Here is a 22,896-nt window from a genome sequence, read left to right on the forward strand (position 1 = left end):
GCTCGTAAAGGAAAACCTCCATTATAATTCCAATTTTAGGAACACAAAGGGAGTTTGGAGTGCTGCATAATTTGTGTCCATCAAGTTTTGAAATGCTTCTAGGCTTTCTCATTTAGTCTTTGTCTCCAAAATGAGCTTGTGATGCCAAATCCTATATCATAACTTTACAGGAGAGGAATTTGGAATGACTTGTCAACACTGGGCATATGGGCAGGCTTTTAAAACCATAACATAACTCACGGAAAACAAATAGAACTTATCCAAGAAGATTAACTGGCCCATTTGACCATATATATCCCGGTTTTCAGACCACACTGGTTTAGATGTGTCTGACAGAGGTAAATGACCGTATAAAGACATAAACAGACATGCCTATAGCACCTCTGAAAAAAAAAGCAAAAATAACAATGGAACATAAATTCTATTCGTTTAATTTTGTTTGTGAAAAAACACTTAAAAATCAGTTGAGTTTTAATTGACAATAAGTCAAATATACATTATAAAAACACTTTAGTACAATGCAGTGTATTTTTGTAATAGTTCGTGTTGCCACGATTGGCCGCTGAATTTAAATTAAAAGAAAATCTGCTGTATATCTTTCAGTAAATGTTGGCTCATGTCTGTCAGAAAAGCTGTCAATAAAATAGCATTCACGGAGCACTGGTCAAAAAAGGAATGGGGCTGAAGTCTCTTTGATATCAAGCCTTGTTAGATATATTTCACTTTGAGTTCTTTGATAATGTCAAATCAAAGCAAGGTCTTGACTTATAAGAAGCAACTTCTGGAGAACACAGGCAGAATAGATTCAGGGTTACTTTTCTAAAACCAGACTGGGATGTGGGATGAGGGGAGACACCTGGAGCGAGTCGGCGGCTTTCTAGGTTTTACTTGTCTGTCATCCCTTTTTAAATGAAGTGATGTGAATATTAAACCCTACACTGGATCTTTGGGAAGGCCAGAGAATGTAATACATTTAAATCCTACTCCTCACTTATGGGGCCCTAAACGATCAAGCCTCTTTACATCTTAACAGAACAGTGCTATCATAGTCTTTGTTATGATCCTTTTTTCGTTTCTTTTTCCTTCCATTTCTTGTTTTGCTACCACCACCTGTGTCATTATTGTGTCATTATTTCTAATTCCAAAATTTCTGACTGATTTTGAAGATTATCTCATGTAGCTTTTTGCGTTTTTGTCCTCTTCCTACCCTCTTATCTAATTTTCATCTGCACGTTATGATCCTTCTTCACCGAGGGCACAGTACTATGAAGCAAGCTCAACATATCCATCCTTTTTCTTATCTGGCTTCACTTAGCCAAACATCAGTGGTCACATACATCAACTCAGTCAAGTCAACGCCGGGTTTTCAAATGTAGCTATGAGTGTTCCCATGTTAGTGGTCACATTGGTTGCATAGGGCCAGTCACAAACACGGACAGGTCTGCAGACAGCAGAGTGAAACATTTGCCAAAGAACCTTACAGATCAACAGAAATTGTTCTTTTATCACCCAACAAAACATCAATTCATTTATACGTATCTATATTCTTTGTAGACTGTTCTTTTTAACATCCTGTTCTCTCTAATCTTGAACGTAGGTCTAGAGTTTGTTACTATGGCGATGTACCTCAGTGAATTAAAATCACCTCTGAAAAAATGTGAAATCCAGGTTAAAGTCGACCTAGAAAAGCTGCCCGGCTAAGATCTGAATGCTGCTTTGTAGTAAAGCCCTCAAATGTATGGTTAGCCTGTGGGATTTTCAGGCGATCTCATGTGTCCTGTGTTTCTCTTCATCATCGCTGGTTTCTCCTTTTGCAATTTTCCAGTGTGGACCCGTGCCATTTTGTTTACTGGATTTCCTTTCTCCATTTCTCCATGCGAGTTTTAAAATACTGAATCCTTAAAAATTTTTTTATTTTAAATGCCACAAATACCATTAAAGTACTTGGCTCTCAGAGTACAGATGCATTTGTGGTTTCTAGTGTTTCCTGTAGTAAAATGGGAGGCAGAGTCTTTATTTATGGAGCTCTTCTCAGTTGAGGTTTAGGAGGCAGAAACTCCCTCGTTTTTAAATTGGGGCTTAATTTTTTTTTTTTCTTCTTTCGACACCGATGAATTTGATAAGCTCATAGTCAGGACCAGCCCAAGTGACCCTGAACCATCACTTGGTTATGCTGGTATAGGCCTAAGTTGCAGTGGGACTTCCCTTTACACCGAGCACCTTTCCTCTCTGTCACTCTCCTTGCATTTATATTGCCACTATTGCATGTCATTAACTTTGTGTCTTCTCTCTCCCCCACAGTTTGTACCTCTTCCTTTCTGCTTCCTCCATTTCTCCGTTCTGCACACATTTCTGCCTCATCAGCACCGTGTTTCTAATCTGTGGTTACTCCCCAACCTGAACAGTGCATAAAGTCTGTTTTTCAGTGCTTAACGTTTTTCCCCCTTCATCTCTCCTCTTATTTTAACCAGTTGAATAAGAGGAGAGAGGAACATGACTATCTGACATTTAGTTGAGTCAGATGGTCATGCTCCCTGAGCCTGGCTCTACTGCAGCTTTCTAACTATTAAATGGGAGGTTTTCCTCCCCACTGTCACCAAGTACTTTGCTCAAACTACATCATGTGGCTGCTCTCTACAATATTTCACGACCAATACCAAGTTAAAAGCCCCAAGATTTGGTGATCTATGTCGAAAATTACATTAAATTCCATTTTCTTCTAAAATAAAAGCTGATAAAAGTGATTCAAGGTGAGTTTAGAAAATCTATAATGCTTTAATGTATATTAAAACCTGGAAATGGCAGGATGTCAGTGACTTATTGCTTTCCTTTTACTAGGCACATTACAATGCTGTTAAGGCTTTAAAGACAGAAATAATAGCTGCAGCATGTAATTGATGGAGTGGGTTCATAAACTGAAATGCATTCGCCTCAATATAAATGAGAACCTGACAAAGTGGCGTTGCAGCCGTGCTATTGGCTCTAAATGCTTTTACCTGTATTATGAAATTTTTAAAAAGATAAACAACTAAAACATGATGCTCTAAAGGCAATTAAGTGTACTGGAAACCCACCATTTCTATGGACATTGTTTTCCTGCTCTCAGCTGACATCTCTTAGTGCCATGCAGCCGTGTGCGAGACATAACACTCCACTAAACACACTTGAATAAACAAGGTCTTGTTATGCTTCTCACTTTAGATCTCTCCGCTTTGATTCAGATGTCCCTGTGCTGTTGAGGGGAAATGTATTTTACATTTCAGTCGTCTTATTGTATGGCAATAAATGGAGCAACATATGCAGCAACTCTATTTGGATTATTCAATCGGCTTTCCGTGAGTGAGGAACGTTTCTGTCGATGCTCGATAACCTAGTCAAAATACCAAGTGTGTGCAAGCGAGGACAGGAAGGAAAATCAACAGAGAAAGATCAATCTGTGGGAAAGGCTGGATGATTACTTCCACCTTAAGCTGGTTAAGATCAATGCGTACATATAGTGTGAGTGTGTCTGGAGACTGTATTATTCAAGACTATGAAGCTCCTGGACAGCGCATACAGGAGCTCGGTGGAGTCTAATGTCAACAACAACTCAGAGCTGATTTGTGATGCATGTGGGTTGTTCATGAATCTAAAATTCTTTAGAGGTCATTCATGTGTTAAAGAACAGAAGATGATAGAAGCTTGCAGTTTAGATGTACAGTTGACCACATTTGGACTGCGCTACATTTAAAAAAGCCTGTTTAAAGCAAGATTATTATGAAAACTCTGAACAAAGTAAATCTTCCATAGTGCTTTGGGTTTAACCTGCTCCACAAGTAGGCTATAACTAAGAGCTAATATGGTTGATCTAATTATAACCTGTTTTACTGCAGTGCATAGTCAAGATGATTGCACTTTAATGACCTCAAAACACAGACCTGAAACATCAAGTAGATTACCGAGGCATAAGTTCACATTAAGTAGGTACTGAAAGAGCCAATTGTGATGATTCTGTATTAATTAAGAGCATAAAAAGACTAATAGTTTAATGCGTAAATAGCAGCTTTGTGAGGCTGAACCAAAGCACATTAGTGCTAACATCATCAGAATAAGACACTCACAATAACAACGCTGACTTACTGATATTTGACATTTACCAGTACCCGACTGGTGCAAAACACAAACCACTCTATACTCGAGGCTGCCACGAATCATCATTAGCACTAATTCGTAAAACTAGGCAGCCAATTGGACAACAAAAATTTTAAACTAATATCTTTTGCTCAGGCAAAGGACAAGGGATAATCAAAGTTATAAAAATCCATCCTCGGGGCGAAAGCTTAACAAAGAGAACATCAGTGAACACTAATATTATAACTAAACCAATAACCAACCTGCTGAATTTTGCTGTCAGCCCAGTTTGCTCACTTTATAATTATGTTAATCCAATGAATACATTATTTTCTTCCCCATTGTATCAGTAGGGCTGGAGTTAATTCGCATGATTTGAAAACATTAAACTTTGCAGTGCTTAACAAATTTATTAGACCACCCGTCATAAAAACAAGAGAATAAATATTATGAATCCTAAAACTAAAAATTACACCATCACTAACTGACTCCGTGTTTTTACAGCCGTGTTTGAGCCGGCACACTGGACTTCAGAAATTAATCGAGCGTAATGTTCTACCACTGAAACAAAATTGTCTGTTCAGGTAAGCAAGTAAACAATTGAAATGCAACTGAAAACAACAATTTGGCATCTTAATCAAAAATGTATAATGTGCTTTACTGGTTTTTCCACTTTTGTGTGAAGCAGTAAATTTGAAAATTCATGGAGAACAGTTAGGTTTTTCCATTAAAATACATTTACATTAAATAATTTGCCTAAATCAATTTTAAAAATGATTCAGGTAAATAGCAATATTGTTCATTTAAGGCGTCCTTGGCATAAACCTACATTAGGTGTGGTCTAATAATAATAACAATAGTAATAATAATAATAATAATAATTAAATGTGTTCAAGGCAAAAGGCAAAAAGCCATGAGCTAAATCGAAGGAGTCTGTTTACTGTTCGAAAGCGTGGATAGTTTCTTAAGCACGTTGCTAGTGACTGTGTTAGTACCTCATACTGAGTGATGATCCCGTAAGTCTGCGCCGGTTCTCTCCACTTCAGGATGATCTTCTCCTCGTAGGCACTGCCCTGAATGGACTCCAGAGGAACCGCCCCAGGCACTGTGGGAAATGCGTACATGTGGTAATAACTACCGAATTAAGCAGTAGTTTACTTTAGTTTTGTTTTCCAATTATTCTTTTAATTGTTTTTTACCTTATTCTACGGATTAGCTTTTAACTGACCTGTTTTTTAATTTATTTTTTTAAAATACTGAAATTGATTGACTGCTTTCCAAAAACTGAGTTGAAATCTTCAAGGACTGAAACAAGTTTCTAAAAAGTTTTCTCAGAAGGATTTTCTTGCCACATATTTGACACTTTTCACCTTTCTTAAGTTAAATTATTGCCAATAAAAGTTGATGAAAGCAGCTGTAGCCCTTTCCACTATGATTTACTAAGCAAAGCACCTTAAACTAATGTGCATACCAAAAAAGGCTTTTCAAGGATGCACGCTAAAAATGTGAGAAAGCCAACGTCAAATGCAATTTTTTAAACTGGAATTTGCAAGATTATTTGAAGTCAGTGTTACTCAAGACACTGTTATACATGTTTTACAGCAAACCTGAACACTTTCTTACAGATAGAAATGGATAGAAAAGATGAAGTTGTAAACCCACAGGAACAGCAGGAATCTTAATCTTTCTGCAATGTTTACTTGTACTGAGATACTGCCAAAGAGATCTAGTCCTTTAACCCCTCATGTGAATTGCTTTCATTCTTTAAGCGAAAGAGACTGATGTGGAGATGTCCTCTTTTTTTGGTTTAAAGATTTATCTTGAACACAACTAGAGCTACACCCTGCCTGTACACTTTCTCCCATGGGACCCTAAGCACACAGATACACATACAGAAACACATATCAGTCAGATACTGAGAAACAGTTGCCACTTTCAAGTTTCCAACCAGAGATATCTGAGCCAGACATGACTCTTTTCTACAGCTGAGCCTGTTATCTGGCGGCCGGGGTTCCTTGAGACTTCTGTAGAGTTCATTTCCTGTGTCTGCTGAGGCAACAGAGAAGATCTTTCATCTTTCAAGGAGGTGAAACAACTATCCGACACAGAGGCTTACTGTCTGACTTCTGTGCTCTCCTGAAAAATATTTGGAATATCCCAGACTTTGTTTGTGGCTGTGAATCGGATGAGAACCTACACATCCTAAAGATTGAAACATCAAAACTGTAATAACAAAAGCAAGTTGTTCAGCTGTTGAAGACACATTTTCTTTTATTAAATGTTAAGAGAAAGTGTGTTAGCGTGCCACATACATACATATACACTGACTGAATTTTCTACAGTAGAATCCAGTAGTAAATTCAGTCAGATCCATCATTTTGAGAAGTAAAGATCAGATTATTGAAAGAAGAAATTAAATGCAAGTCTTTGGGGGGGTTGTTTTTTTTGAAACAATGACATCTAATATAGTACATGTCTGTGAACAGGTGGCGACACAACATCTCCACATACACAGCCTACTAATCTTAGAGCCTATTTCTTAAGAAAATAAGACTTTTAAGCTATTTACATTTATACACACTGTTACGACCCAAGGTGACCCCAGTGTGAGGTTTCCTGTGTGCTTTGTGGTCTCTCTGTGATGTGATTTGATGACAGAAAAACTGGCCAGTGTTCTGCAGGGCTATTTAAACCCCACCTTCTGAGGCCTTGCTTCATCTCTTCTTTTGAGTTACTGTTACATGCACCACTTTACACCACTGACATGGACTTACACAAATCATGATTATTATAATAAACCCCTGGTAATCCCTGTTCAGTCGCTGGCATGTCTCCATTCTTTGTTGTGGCCTATGAGCAACTAAATTTTGTCTCATTTGTTGCATAGTGAATTTAACACATCGGACTGTAACAAATGCCACGTCTCTACCCCCAATGTCAGTATCACAAATCCAGTGATGGAACTGGTGTTTAGCTCAGTAGGATAAGAAATGGGGAAGCTTGAACTCACAAGTATGAGTCAGAATTGAGGTGCACGGTTATTTTTTTCCTCCACTGTTGAAAATGTTGAAACTGCATTTCGTTTTATTATAAATTATTAAGCATTAATAGAAAATATTTGTCTCTCTGAAGTTAAAAAGTAAATTAAATATGTCTAGATGATGTTGAAGTATCTTGAACTGATGTCGGCATAATTTCCACAACTTTCATTTTGGAATAGACATTGACAAACACAGAAATGTCTGCAATGTCTGGGTTTCAGTGAGTTTTAGAATGCAAATATCATCTAAAAGTAAAACTATTTTTTCCTGCCCTGTAAGGCTTTCTAGTTGAGCTAAGAAAAAAAAAAAAAAATGGACTATTGATGTTACTTACCATCCTCATCGGTCTGAACCTCCAGCTCTGTGCTCTCCTTGACACCCTCCGGGTTGCGCAGCACTAGCTTGACGCTGAGGTTGGTGAATGGAGAGAGATTGTGGATAGTGTGCTGAGGATCGCGACTCTGAGTGTCATAACACACTTCCTCACGCGTCTCCTCCTTGCCGGCTACTCTGTACCGGTACTGGACGGTAAGGTTATAGCTGTGGCAGCGGGTCACGTTATAGCCCAGAGGTTCCCAGCGCACTGTAACCTGTTTGGACTGGATGTCCACCACTTCCAGCCTCCGTGGGCCGTGCATAGGCTCTGGCGAAATCGAAAGAGAAGGAAGTGTGAACTTACATAAAGATAATCAATTGGGTCATATTAAATGCCAGGTGTTTCAGGCCAGATGCAATAAAATCAAAATTACTGAGGTTTACGTGGGTTAGAGAAAGCTCCTTTTCCTTTGGGCCAAAAAAAAAAAAAAAAAAAAAAATCCAGTAGTCGATTTTTCATAACACTTTCATTCATATTAAAATACTACTTTTTTCTGTTTGTAGTTCATATTTCCAGAAAATATTTTAAAATTTCAAAGGCACAGACTGATACTGAGCATTGCCAAATCCCATTACCGTTGCTAACTTGGGCTCACAGCAACTAAAGGCACCAAGACACCACAGGTCTGTCACTGGAAACCCTCAGCAGGTGGTGTATCATCCCTTCAGAGCGTGCCATTCCTCTGCTTCTTCTGCCTTGTCCTCCGCCTTTTCTACTCTATTTTCCATCTCGCCCAGTGGCGGTCAGCTATTAGCACCACACTGATACAGAGTCAGCCAACCTGTCAATCCAGGCAGGACACAACCCCCACCGCTATCCTATCACCTCTAATCACATACACTGTCTCCTTGCCTTTTCTCTTCCACTTTATCCATTTTCTCTCTCCTTCCTTCTCTCTCTTTCTCCTTTCCCCACCTATTTTCCCCTCTTGCACTCCCTCTCTCCCTCCTTTCCTACGGGAGGAAAGCAGCCCAAGCACAAGGTAATGGGATCAATTTCCATTCCAGGTTAAATTCGCAGTCCATTTCTCTGGAACTTAACACTTTACCACCTATTAGGAAGAGCCAGAGCTCAATTTCCCCGTTCCCCAGGAGACACAGTCCAGCAATTCAGAGGCGGCCACGGCAGCCATGTTTAACATTCTAGAGATGTGTGAAGGGAGACTGGACTCAGGCTAGAGCACGGTGTTCATTTTTACAGATTGTATGAAAGACAGAACAAACAAGCAAGAAACCAACAAACACTGTTGGCATTATGATCACAGACGTTTCTTTTTGTTATCTTCCGCTATCCAGCGTATTACTACTGCGATAAAATGTTCAAGGTTTATCGAGAATCCTTTCAAATGATCTTGCAGGAGTTTGAGTAGTGCTATAGAAAATCTACAAGGTAGAAATGAACGGTTTCAAAAAAATTAGGTCATGACATGTGAAAACTCGGGCCTGTACAAGTGGAAAAAGGGCTCCTTGATGAATGAAAGATCGAACGCCTGCCGATTTCACGAGGAGAAACAACGGATGTGATTTCTCCTGCACTTTTACAGACAGGATGAAATAGCATTAGAAGAGCCTGAAGGAGACAGAGGAAGAGCAGTTGAAGGCAGATTGGGAAAGGGATGTCAATGTGCAGTATATAGTACATGAAATACAAAAGGCTACAAATGTGATGCCTCACAAAAAGGCATAATCTCCTTCCAAAAGGGAAAAAATGGCATCTATGATATATTCAAGACGGATTTGCTACTATAGTTCAAATAAAAGTAAACATTCCACTAAAATTCCTCATTCAGCACACGTATCCAACAGCTTTAATCGTGACTTAACAAGCAGTTGAGAGAATATAGAGCTATCTGGTGTTGGTTTACTTGTGTTTTATCATTTCTTAGCCTGAATTTTACTCTGCAGCGAATGTCTTACTCTGCCACTAAAATGCAGTAATAATATAAAAAGTGGTGTGATACTTAAGAAAATGTAATCACACCCTCCAAAAACAAACAAACAGACAGACAAAAAAAAAAAAAAAAAAACAAAAAAAAAAAAAAAAGATTCTAAGGAAAAACTGGGAGCAACTGGCAATGAGAAATAGGCTTCTTCACTCGATTGCAGTGTTGGGAGAGCCATCCAGAAAATAGAAGTTTAAACCCCTTTATTTGCGGAACTATCTGTTGGCCGCACTCTGTAGGCAACGGTTACACTAAAAGCACAGAGAATTGCAGGGTGGCCAGGCACAGAAATCAAATTAAACCAGATGCTCTCAGAGTTACAAATGCACCAAAGTGTGAATCTCAAACAGACGCGCACAAGCGACTGAGAGTTAGTCTCATTTCTGGAGCGTTCAAGGAGAATGTCACACTCCCATCTTTGTGGAACATCATAGATAATGTCCACTGCACCCTAATTCGGGCCAATGGAGAGCTGCCAGGATGGGAAGCACTTGTGGAAAATATAACTGTGCTGAGAAACAGCCGTAGCCCCACGAAGAAGGGACATTAATTTATTTGTGTCTATTTGTTTTACTGGGGGTAGGATTATTAGACGTATTCTTTTTATTTTTGGGTGTACAAGTCGCAGGAAAGATACACAAAAGAACATCGGCCGTTTGGAAGCAGCTTTTATAATTATTCTATAGCCTCTGCCTGGTGTTTTGTAGAGAAAAGGCTAATTGTTTGTTGCCCCACTGGCTCCCTGTAGTGCAAATGCCAGCTGTCTGAGGGAGGCAGTAAAACGAGAGGATCTGTGGCAGAACTTGTAACCCATGATTCAGAATTACTTCATTGCTTGCATGAACAACAAGGTGCCTTATCCGTTTTAGAGCCCGGTCATGGATGACTTTGAAGAAAGAGGAAAAGGAAAAAAAACGCTGTGCATCCTCCTCCCTCACTTAATCTGAAATGAACAGGTCAGGCTGAATGGCTGATATCCTTTATAAGTCCCTTCATGAATAGATGAAGACCATGCAGCCATTCTCAAATGGGCCCACAGGCCCGTGAATGACAACTGATGAGATGAGCCTATTACCCCAGTTTACTGTGGCTGCAAGTTTAGTTTTATTGACTGAACAGTAAGAGGCTCAGTATCAAGAGCACAAACAGAAACAACAACAAGGAATAATAGGGCTAGCTCTGAAAATCCATACCATTTTTTTCCTCCCCACAATGCTCTCAAGCTATCACAGTCTCAGGGCGACATTGGGGTGAAAGTACTAAAAATATGACTCCAATATCTCTCCAGTATGGCAGATATTTCTAGTGGAATACAGTTATAATAATGGCTATGAAAGCATCCCTTGGAGCAGGAAATTACTGAGGTCTATCTTATGCCAGGGCACTCAGAATGAGCTCCAGTGAGAGCCAGATTGGTATTCCAAGCGGTGGACAAATTATCACCTGCCCCACACTCACCGATGTAATTGAATAATTTGAACTTGACATTTACATAGAACTATTAGTGATTTTTTTGTCATTACAGTCTGACATTTAAATAATGTTTTTAGAAATTATCAGCACATTATTGCGTCTTGCTAATTTGATTGGGCCCTGCGTACATGCTACTGCAGCTCATGCGATAACATGATTTTGCCAAACATTAAATTAAAAAAAAAATTATAAAAACAACAACAACAACAACAACAACAACAACAACAACAACAAATAACCGCATGTTGCAACTGGCTGTCCTAGAGGGGGCTTCAAATGGTGCACTTAGCCCCTGGGAAGAGCAAGACATTAGTCCTGGATGAAAGGAAACAAATTGGGCATATCTGGAGCACAGCCACTTTACTACTAGATGAATGTGTGTGTGCGGGCGTGTGTGGCTGAATAAAGGGGACCATGTGTGTACTCTTGTGTGCTTACCATCTTATGAGTGTAAAAGAGTTTCCATATGCGTGCACAGCAGCACACGTCTGGTTTCTCAGCATCTTTCTGGCTATATGTACAGAAGAGCGATTTACTTATCAGATTTTCCTCAGGCTTCGCAGCATACGAGCCATTCGGAAAGCCGGGATCTTTATCAGATCCACATCGATTAAGAGAAGAAAAGCCTGATGCTGGCTTAGACTTCCATCTACCTGCTCAGCAAACAGACCCAGAAGGGGGGGGGGGGGGGGAGAAAAGCCTGTTTCCCCAGTGATTAGAAACCCCCAGCAAGTCAATGTGGCTCACTTGCCTGTTCACCGTCTCATCAGGCTGAGGAAGAGGGGAGTGCTTTGACTTTCACAGGATGGCCCGTAGATGGTCTGATTCCTTCGCGGAGCATGTCAACCGGAGCTTGTCACAAGAAAGTACAGCTGTTGGAGACGGTACCAAAACAACTTGATGACGGTAAGATTAAATCCCGTGTTCCGTTCTAGGCAGTCAGGCCTGGTATTGCCGTCACTTATCTCTCTCTATTTTGATTTGTTATTCTTTCTGTTGTGTTTGAGCTGGGTGGGCTGGGAAACAAGCACATTTGTTTGCCTCTTTCTATTACATCTCACTGATAGCACTATGACCATTGAGGTAATGACATGGGTTTTACACTTAGGAAATCATTTTCATATCCGACAGAAGCAAGCAGAAATGATAGCTTTTGATAACCGGCAATCAAAGCTCCATCACCCTCCTAGAGTGCTTCTCTATGCAATCCTCTGGAGGAACAGAACGACTGTTTGACTCTGTGTATGTGCATGCGTGTGGGAAGAGATGGAGGGAGTCAGTGTGTGGGTAGATAGGTGGGTGAGGGGACTGGAGAAAGAAAGCTAAGACAGAGAAGGGGTGGAAATGTCAAGGTCTTTGTTGCCATCAAATGCAACAAGTAAAATTAGGCCTCAGAACTGACGTGTGTACACATATTATAACTAATGGCACTTTAAAAGGCACTGTACATGGACATCTTGTGATCCAATACAAGCATTAGTCAGAGACAAATGCTTACATGCTCAGGACACACACACACACACACACACACACACACACACACACACACAGCTCAGACACCTTGGAGGCGTGGATAATCACAAGGATTTATTGAATGGTGGTGGTCACTCCTCACTCTATCAAGTCCTTCTTTATAGGCCCAGTGATAAATGAGACTGCCATGATGGGCGAGTGTGAGGGGCGGAGGGGCCTACAGTGCTCTGGATCAAATTGAAACCACCGAATGAGCCCGGGCGCCGGACCAGGCCAGGCTGCCACCTTGTCTGATGAACCCCCTGAAGCTGTAGGGGTGGAGATGAATGGGCGAATGCTTTCCTTTTCACAGAACTAAAGAGAAGGGGACGGTGAAAGTAAGACATTCTCTACCAACACAGATGATGTACGACAAGATTCATGACTGTCAAGGCATATCTAGTCCTTTCCTGTTTTTGTAAACAACCACGCTACTGTATGCTGGCCTCAAAATGCCAATAAGCGCAACGGCTTGAAAAGAGAAAACTAAGAAATACTGATTTTGTGTGGAAATGTCAAACTAAATATTCAGTTTTTGGATTATGCTGACATGCTGAAGATATGTCGTCTGACACAATGGAAAGCTGTTTATTACTACACTTAATAGATACAATATTCTACACGACCTGACTGGAAGCCAGAGGGTGGGGATGAATATCATTTAATTGTTCCAGATATAAAAATCCTCTGAAGCCGCATTTAGGTTCATGCATTGATATACAAGTCTCAGTTCTGGTTTATATCAGGGGGGAAAAACAACATAGTACATTAAAAGCCAATGCAACTATTGTTAATGTAGTTTAATTCATAAACACTATTTTAATATAATACCAGTTCACACTATAGAATTATGCTTAAAACATAAGTATACCATACTTGCAAACCTTTAGCCAATAAGCAGTCAACGACTAAGTCTGTGAAAATGCTTTTATATAATAATAATAATAATAATAATAATAATAATAATAATAATAATAATAATAATCAAACAATGATAACAACAAAAAAGGCCAATTTTTATATACACAAAATCAACAGACAAGAGAAATCTTATGAATGGAAGAAAAAAAAAAAAAAAAAAGTGTATTTCCATGGAATCAATACAGGTTATTTACTACCATCATGTGTTGTAACATTTGGTCAGTGCAGTAGTTTAAAACCCCCCAAAAAGCTCAAATGAAGCCTGCAGTTATTATACATTGACTGTAAATTAAAAGAACAAACCTGGCAAGTGTGCGTCATGAGGTGAAATAAAGTGCAAGTCTACAAACCGGATGAAAACAAATGGGCAGCCAGTTGATGGAACGAGCAGAGGCAGCTGAGGAGGAACTGGTTAAATCAATCTTTCATTTTGTTTCCACCAATATGCTGTGCAGTGATTGGGGTCAGGGTGACAGGCAGAATGACCCCCTCTTCCCTCATCCGTCTTAACACATACATGCCCACACACCCATCTCTCCTGTCAGAGCAGACTTTGTCTTTTGTGTTCAGGTTCCTCGGAAAATGGCTGCGGATAGGGCTTACAAATGGGAAGAACACAAGCCCTCATTTACCAATGGGGACGCAATCTCTACAGGAGCAGTGGGAGGTTACCAAGGTGATTCTTCAACTTCAGTACTACCCAGATGGCCCTTGTGCCACTGTCATTTGTCGCTAAAAACCCACGTGTCGTATTCAACTCAGGGTGTTACCCACAGTGTAAATCAAAGTGAAGCTCTTGACTTTGTGAAATGGTTGCTGTGTTTTCTGAGCAACCCACTTAGGAGATATGAGATCCAAGATCTAGCTATCTAGGTGGGGGAATAGAGGGAATAAATCGCAACCCTTCTGACATTCATGTCCTTTAGTTGAGGAGTAGACGCAGAAATGTTCTTGAGTTAGAGTTATACAACCAGACTGAGTGAGTGCTTGTTGGATGCCTAGGAAGGGGAATGGGACATCTATAATTCAGCAAAAGGATGGAGAAAATCTGTGACAAAAATTACAGCAGATAGATCATGAATAATTAATCAGGGAGAATAGAAACATTTAAAGACCTTGAGAAGCATTTCAGTTCAAATTTAAAAACCGCAGAGAAAAAAAAACAAAAACGTAAAATCTTCCTGCCGAGCCTGACTAAACTACCGCTATTTATCATCCTCCTGAGGCTCAAGAGTAGAGGTTACTAACAACCTCGAAGATAATTGTTTACGAGGAGCTGAAGAAGCAGCTCTGGACTAGAAAGAGACCGGGTTTATGTGGATATCACCACAGTATCATTTATACACATCTGTTCTCAGGACTTTCAATTCTTCCCTGTCGAGAATAGATGGATGGAGTGATGAAGGTGAGGGAAATGGTAACAATAAGAATAATAATAATGAACTGGCTATAAATGCAAATCTTTCGCACACTCGTTCCTTTCCCACAGCAGTTGTTTGAAGATGTGTCCTTGAGAGGAACACAATTTACCTTTTGCAGCACCAATATCATAGAGCACAATTCACCATTCTACTTCCAACTGCCTGTGATAAAAAGACTTTTATTGTGGTCCTCCTATAACCTTCCTGCACACCCCAAACTCAATCTACCCTGTTTTCTCTGACTGACAAAAGGACACAAATTCAATGGGCCTCAAACTAAGGCTTTTCATTCGCCTTGCAATAGGCAATATATAAACCCTATAGGTCACATGACTGGCCGCTATTGTGGGTGACAAACTGGACCAGTGTTATCTGAGATAGTAAGGTGAAGTGACTTTCTATTCATGGCTCAAGGCAACAATAGTGTTAATTAGACACACGCCTGGCAAACAATTCCTTTCCTTTCGGGCTGCGAGAGACAAATCTGCTTAATCTCAACCTTAGCTAAAAAGCAACCATCATGAAGGGATAGATCTCACCGAGGAAAATTGCCCTGTAGACATGCATAAAGCTTCTGACGGGAAAAATAGCAGTTACATCTGACAGATCATCACTCTCCCTTTGTTGACAAAATGTTTGGTTAGACAAGAATTGGCGAGGCAGAATATAGTATACCGATTCAGTTAAGTGTGACTGCAAATGACAAAAAACATGCTTAGCTCTACAGCAATAATATCCTCTAATTTGGAAAACTACAAACATTTTTCTGAGAAGGGTTTGTTCATTCAGTTGAATTTATATTAACCTTTATCTTAACGTAAGGCGTTTAAATAGATGGTGCTGTGAAAAAAATATAATCCTGATTTCTTAGTTTTCTGTATATTTATCAAAATTCTATGTTATTCAGAGATAACCTTTGTCAATACAAAATGCAGTTTTTCAATGATGGTTTTATTTATTTTATTTCCAAACTATCTTGGACCTGTGTGAAAGGGTAATTGCCCCCATGGTAAATCATAGATAAGTGTGATTAATCACAGTTTTGGAAAGCTGAGTTCAATTTCATTAGCCACACCGAGGCCTGGTTATGGCCAGATCTGTTGAATCAATAGTTAAATAGAACCTGAGTGACAAAGTCAAGTAGACTAAAATCTCAAAAAGCAACAGATCATGTCACGATCTAAAGAAACTCAAGAACAGAAGAGAAATGAATCTATCGGTCTGGACTAACTATCTATCATTAACTATGAGTCTGGAAAGAGTTACACAGCCATTACAAAGGCCCTGGGACTCCAGTGAACCACAGTGAGAGCTATTATCTAGGAAAAGAAAAAGAATAAAAAAGAAAATCAAGAAAACTTGGAACTGTGGTGAACCTTCCCAGTGAGTGGCCAGCCTACCAAAATTATTTGAAGAGTAATCAACAATCCATCCACGAGGTCACAAAAGAACCCCCAAAAAACATCGAAAGAACTGCCGGCCTCACTTGTATTAGTTAAGGTCAGTGTTCACAATTCAACAATAAAAAGCCTTAACAAAAACAGAGGGGTCCTGGGGGAAATCACTGCTGACCAAAAGAAACACAAAGGGTCACCCCACATTTGTAAAAAAAACAAAAAAACCAAAAAAAAAAAACCAAACAATAAAAAAAAATGTCTTGATGATCATGAAGACTTTTCAGAAAATATTCTGTAGACTAACGAGACAAGCTGAACTTTTGGAGGGTTTGCATCGCATTACACCTGGCATGAAACCAACATGGCACTTCATAAAAGAACATATCAACACTCGAAGATGGTGGTGGTAGTGTGATGGTCTGGGGTTGCTTTGCGGCTTCGGGACCTGGACGACCTGCCGTTACTTTATGGAACCATGAATTCTACTCCTTACAAGAAGATCCTGAAAGAGTAATTTAGGCAATTTTCTAAAGTTCAAGCACACTTGGGTTACACAGCGGCAATGAATGGCTCAAAATGTTGGTACATCACAATGAATAAAATGCTTGCACCGAATCCAGTGTGTCCTGTTTTTCATAGCTTGAATAAATAAATACGTTACTGTAAAATATTAACTGAACAGTGGGCGGGTTGAGGAGACAGCATTTGAGTAGTTAAGGGGGCAATTGTTTTTTAAAAACAATGAATTTTATAGTTACTGGGGTTAATAAGTTTGATTATCTGAGATATTTAAATGTGACAAATATGCAAAAAAAAAGTAGAAGAAATTAGGGATTGGGAAAATACTTTTTCACGGCAGAGAGAGAGAAACCAAGTCATGTCACCTATTCTGTGGGTCCTTAAGCTTTTATAAAAGCTATTCAGAAGCCTTTCTGCTCTGACTCTTATTTTTTGAATATGCAGTTTAAGTGAAGATCCAAGGCTGTAACACTTCTTTAAGCTAAGGTCAACAGTAAATTGTCACAATTTATATAAATCTTCAATGTGCCCATAGAGAAATGCACTGTTTTTCCCCCACACACACATTCCTTCACATACATACCGAAGACTAATGTCATGAACGCTGCCACAAAAGGTCCTTCAGTTTGTTCAGTGTCTACCCTTTGGCACATGGAAGGGATGGGTATTAAGCTACCAACCCTACATTTAGTGGACCACTTATTGCCACCAAAGCTTTGACCACCCAGTGCTTCACATTGGAATATTAGTGAATCTTATTTTGTAGCACTGCTGAATTTTAACCTCAGAATTTCTTAGAGCCAGACAGATTTCTACAAAACCAATACATCTTCTAAGAAGTAGTAAATGCTTGCAATTACTTTATATAACTGGTCCTGAGTCCAACTATCCCCAGGTCAGGTCATCAAATCTTCTTGTCTATCAAAATAAATGGTTTCTTGACATATTAAGTATACATTGGATAAAAAAAGGGGCCGTTTTATACAGTGTAGATTGCACTTTTCAAAGCCTTTTTTTTGACAGTTGAACAATGGTAGAAAAGGGAATAACATTAACCTAAATCAGTCATACCATTATTCATTACTTTGTAAGGTTTTAAAGGGATGACGGTGACAGGAAAGTTGTACTTTTTTGTGAGCGGAACCTACAGAAACCAACTGCGTAACATCCATTTATTTTTCAGAGTTTGTGTGATTCACAGACTTTTCAAGGTCAATATAGCAGTAGTATTCTTCAAAAAGGATCAAAAAGTTCTTTCATTATTTAAGTCATCCTATTTGGAATAATTTGTTCACTGTACATTGCCCTAACACTGTCTTTTTATTAGCAGAATACAAATTCAGCCATAATGAACTTTTGTGTGTGACACCAAGAGCTTATACCTGAAGCCCCACAGTGTGTAAGCACTAGATTTCTTCTTTTTTTCTTTCCCATTTACATGCTTTCAATCCAGCACCTGCTCTTGTTCTGATGTGGATTTGCATGCATCCCATCGTACCATTGTCTTTGTCACAACAGTTCTCTTAACATCTATGGTCCAAAAGTATGCCTCAAGTATGTTAATCCATTACTGGGTAAGAAACCATATTTAGTGAGACATCCTAACTGGCCCCCCTCCCCTCTCCATGAGGTTGGAGAATCGGCGAAGGTTGCAACACAAAAAGTGACATGGCATCTAACTTTATGGTAACAGATATGGTAACTTCAATGACCCTGATTTGTAACAAAAACGAAAAACTTAAAAGTCCCAAATTTCTTTTAATACCCTCCAATGACGCTTTAGCTCTAAATAAGTGTTGTGGTGAGTCCCCTATAAAGACTTAAACCAGCTTTGTCAATGTACTGTAATCAGCGGTGCTGCAGTATATGAAGAACACAGCCTCCTCTGCTGCTGTCTGTAGTTTTTAAACAGAACCCAGTTGTTGTTTTAAAACGTGATACGAGTTGTGACCAAATGGGAGGTAGCAAGTAAGCAAAGACTTTGCAGAGGGTTTGGTGAATCTTCAGCAGCTAGTAATGCAGTATGTAGAGAAAGTGCTGAAAGATCATTGCTTGAATACTTCGTATAGATTCTAATGCTCATGTTTGCAGGTTGGCTTCAAACTTACTGAGTACTGATGTACAAATTTAGAAGACCTCTGGTGGATGTCTTACACATCAGATGCTTTAAATATTTGGAATTTATTTAACTGTTTTGCTGGCACAGCGATCCCATTCTTCTTTTTGTCCTCATGTTTAAAACACCTCTTTGTCCACTGTGTGACACTATTAAACTGATGTTGTATTGTGGGTGTTATAGTTTATTGTCTATATATATTCTGTTTACTTGTATTTATATTTCCAAAAAACAAATACTTATATCATTGTGTTCAAAACACACAACCCAATAAAATAAAGTTTTGTTAAAATAAATATGGTAAAAATGGTATTAATCAAGGAATTGTGAACATAATTTGAATCCACATAGATTTCTGTACCAGTATCACATCACTGAGATAAATTACTACACTTGAAAAAAATAAAGTGATTATACTGTTTCCAGACTGCCATCATTCTTATTAGCGTCAAAACAGATCTGGTCTTTTACAAATTAACCACGAGGCAAAATGCAAATAACCAACCTCGGCGAGGGTGAACATAATTGCGCAGCTCCTCCCTGCTCTCCACTATTATAAATGAGTGTTTAAGCGAAGGATGATCCCTGATTAACGCAGATTCCCTTGTGTTTAATAGCACTCGGTGCAACAGAATGGCAAAGTAAAAACAAACAGATGAGACTACTCCCACGTGGCATCAGAGCGCAGATGGAGACAACTTATAGATGGAGATGTGGAGTTGGCAGAAGCCGGAGTCTGAGCAGGTGTTTGGACCCAGCATGGACATCATGTACTGCCATTTTTAAAGCGCCCGAGAGCCAGCGGAGGGCATAGGGTGGAGATGATACACATAGGACAGATCGCTTTTCTACCATGGCAACTAGTATGAAATTATCTCCACTGCATAATAAGTACTTAGTGGAAAGAACATGCCACATGCAGGCCTTACACTGGCTCAATCAGCTTCAAGTGGCTGTAAAACAATTACTTGACTAATAAACTTAATTTATAGAGCACTTTTCTAACAAAGCTGCAAAGTGCTTCAAAGGAAAAAAATATATATATACAGTACTGTGCAAAAGTCCTGACCCACGTGCAATTTCTTTGTCGTTCTTTCCAATGATCCACACCTTCTTGTATATTGGGGCTCTTGTTTTATAGACTTTTTCCCCCCACTCTTTTACAGTCCAGTCCAGTGGCTTAACAATCAGTCCAGTACCACAGGACTGATTGTTAAGCCACTTAACACTGGCCTATGAATGATTAAAGCATATAAAATAGACCTAGTTCAATGGATGAACTGCTGTTGTGTCTACACATAACAGACAACAACCCAATTTTAAATTTTATCTTTTGGCACTTTGTTACTACCAGCCTGCCAAAAGCTTTCATTTTACATAATTTCTTTAGTTAATTCTATGAAAAATGACAACGATAACAGAGTTTGGAAGGCATAAAATAGCAGTTTGCCACAAACAAAGTGATTCCCAAAGGACTATTAGCTGAAGGCATATCTTGGCATGATGTACAGTGTGTCCTTAAACAATTTGACAAAAGCAGAAGTATCTAAAGTAGATGAACAATATCAGAAAGTTAGGTCCCTAAAGAAACTGGGGAAAATCATTTCAGTGAAATCCTGACACAGGACCTTTCGCTTAATCTGATGTTCACCAAGGGCTGAGATATGCCACATCACATAAGGACTTGACTGCGAATTGGTGGCTACAGATCCTATGGCATGATAAAAATATTGGTTCAAATCGTCATGAATATGTATGGAGAAACTCAGGACAGAGATACAGCAGTGAGTGTATACATTGTAAAACACGGTAGACACTCTGGCACGGTTTGGGGACTGCATTACAGCCAATAAAAATGGAAATTAAAATGAATGGAAGATTACTAATGGAGAAAAGTACCATCAGATTTAGATCCACCATACTTACAAAGCATTAAATTAACAGTGGCTTCATTTTCAGCATGACAATGAATCAAAACACACTGCCAATGCAGTAAAAGCACAAAAGCACACCTGCATAGAAAAGCACTGGGGATGTGAGTGACTAGTACATTAGCAGACTAATCATCGCTGTTGTCACTAGTCAGTAACAGACTTACTAGTTGGTTAATCTATTTTACATTTTAATTGATGCCCAATGCCGGTAAATTATTGTGTTCTAAACATTATGCAGCCATCTGCCTGTTGTAGAGAAACATAACTCTGCTCATCTAGGCCTCATCTTTTTGATAACACTGTTAGAATGAGATTTTTCATGTTCTTCATCTTCATTGCTTGGAGTAAAACGTGTTCATAATGCACGGTGTTGATTTAAGCAGCATGATTCATTTATGATGCTTTTGTCACTAGTTTTTGACATTTTCCATTAAATGGTCCTCAAATTTTGTGTTTTTAGTTTAAGACTAGTGGATTAGTCTAATTTTTTTTCTTCAATTAGTCATCTCAGAACGTAGTCACCGAGAGTTTCCCTAAAAAGCACACACTGAAACAGAATCCAGACCTCAACATTATAGTAGCATTTATTTGTGGGGTCATCTTGAGACATATTTGCCATTTCAGTAAGTCATAGCACTTATCTCTCCTTTTCCTAGTAAAACACAAAGAAATAAGACTTTTGCACAATTCTGTATTAAAAAAAATACATTAAAAAATGACCAAAATATCTGAAAATTTAAAAAAAAAAAAGCACACATTTAAAAAATTAAGAATTTGCCAAGAAGTCGGCCTAATCAAAAAGAGCACGAGCCTTATTCAGCAACTTAAGCAAACTGATTAGTAGAGTACATTTGTTAGTTTAGGATAACACATGTAGAAATAGTTTCAAATGTGTAGTGTTGCTGGAACTTGACCTGATTCAATACAAGTCTGTGAATACCTCAACACAAAACAAACAAATATGGGGAAAATAAATTTCCACCAAGACCTCAAATACCGCTCAGACTGCAGATGAGTAGTTGTTTAAGGTTTGGTTATCTGCCTTCCTAGTGTGGGCTGGAAATGGTCTCTCTGTGTGAGATGGTCTCTCAATAATGTTGCCAAAATGCAGGGCAACATGCTGTGATCCTAGGGCACCACCTGATAATACATTGCTTTCCTTCAAGTAGCACTTACAGAGTGTGGAGGACTCTCAAGTGGTAAACAACTTCACAAATTTCACATGGAAGGGCAGCATGGTTACCAAATGCTTTTCACTTTCAGCTCAGAAATGTTTGCCAGAAGGAAAAGGAGCAAATGACAAATGTTAACTTGTGAATTTCAGCGTCAACAGTCCATAGACACGAGGATATGCAAAAGCAAAATGCAGTTTGAATCACTCTGCAAACACTTGAAACCAACAAATAACCTCCCTAAAGCAATCACAGAGCCTTGGATGAGACGCTCTTTTGTTGTTCACCAGGAAAGTAATGAAGGTTCTTCATGGGAAAGAAAACCTTTCAAGGCCCTTTCTTCCTCCTGCCTCTGAATTGAATTGGTGGCGTCCTTGCATTATACATTCTCGGTTTTACAGAAGATTGAATTACAGCATCCTTTGTCATCAGAAACATTGCTCATTTTGCGAAGTGACCAAAGCATGGCTATGAATAATGATGTGAGTGGCAGTACTCTAAAGTGGCCACAGATTTTCATTAGCGCCCCCAGACAGCAGTACAGGGAGAAGGGGAGCGAGTCTCTGGGCCTGTCTGTATCAACATTGATGTATCACATGGCCCAGTGATTCTTAACCGTTCAATTAGGAGCACTGCTGAGGCCCAGCCTGTCAGTGGGACAGACCAGCAGAGAGCTGGGCAAGATCAAGAGCTGCTTCCTCAAACACACTTCAGGAGCCACAGCCATCAATCTCGCAACAGTGACGGCAGGTGGCCAAAGGAGCAGGACCCCTGCAGAATCTGGACCTAACTCAGGTAGGCTCATTCATCCCTATCAACCAGACTAAAAATGAACAAGCTCGTGACCTTCACAGCAGGGAGACGGGGGGTTACACCCTGGGCAGAAAGGGGAGAAGAATTTAATTTTCATCAGCATTTTTCCGGACACCAAACGGCATTAGCCGAGGAAACTGCTGAGGCTC

At 39.4% G+C, this 22,896-nt stretch overlaps 1 protein-coding gene across 6 annotated transcripts in view; it reads right to left on the reverse strand.

The window, feature by feature from the left end:
- The window catches only part of LOC101487566 (protein tyrosine phosphatase receptor type M), a 158,427-nt gene that overhangs the window by 71,004 nt on the left and 64,527 nt on the right, over positions 1-22,896 (reverse strand). For all 6 annotated transcript variants that reach the window (XM_076876443.1, XM_012920229.4, XM_076876442.1 and 3 more), the window contains exons 8-9: positions 7,486-7,794; positions 5,106-5,215 (exon numbers count right to left, since the gene is read on the reverse strand). In XM_076876443.1, the coding sequence (XP_076732558.1) occupies positions 5,106-5,215; positions 7,486-7,794 (419 nt within the window). The remainder of the gene's footprint in view (positions 1-5,105; positions 5,216-7,485; positions 7,795-22,896) is intronic.

The sequence above is a fragment of the Maylandia zebra genome, linkage group LG18 (genome assembly GCF_041146795.1).
Source record: "Maylandia zebra isolate NMK-2024a linkage group LG18, Mzebra_GT3a, whole genome shotgun sequence".
Classification (NCBI taxonomy): domain Eukaryota; kingdom Metazoa; phylum Chordata; class Actinopteri; order Cichliformes; family Cichlidae; genus Maylandia; species Maylandia zebra.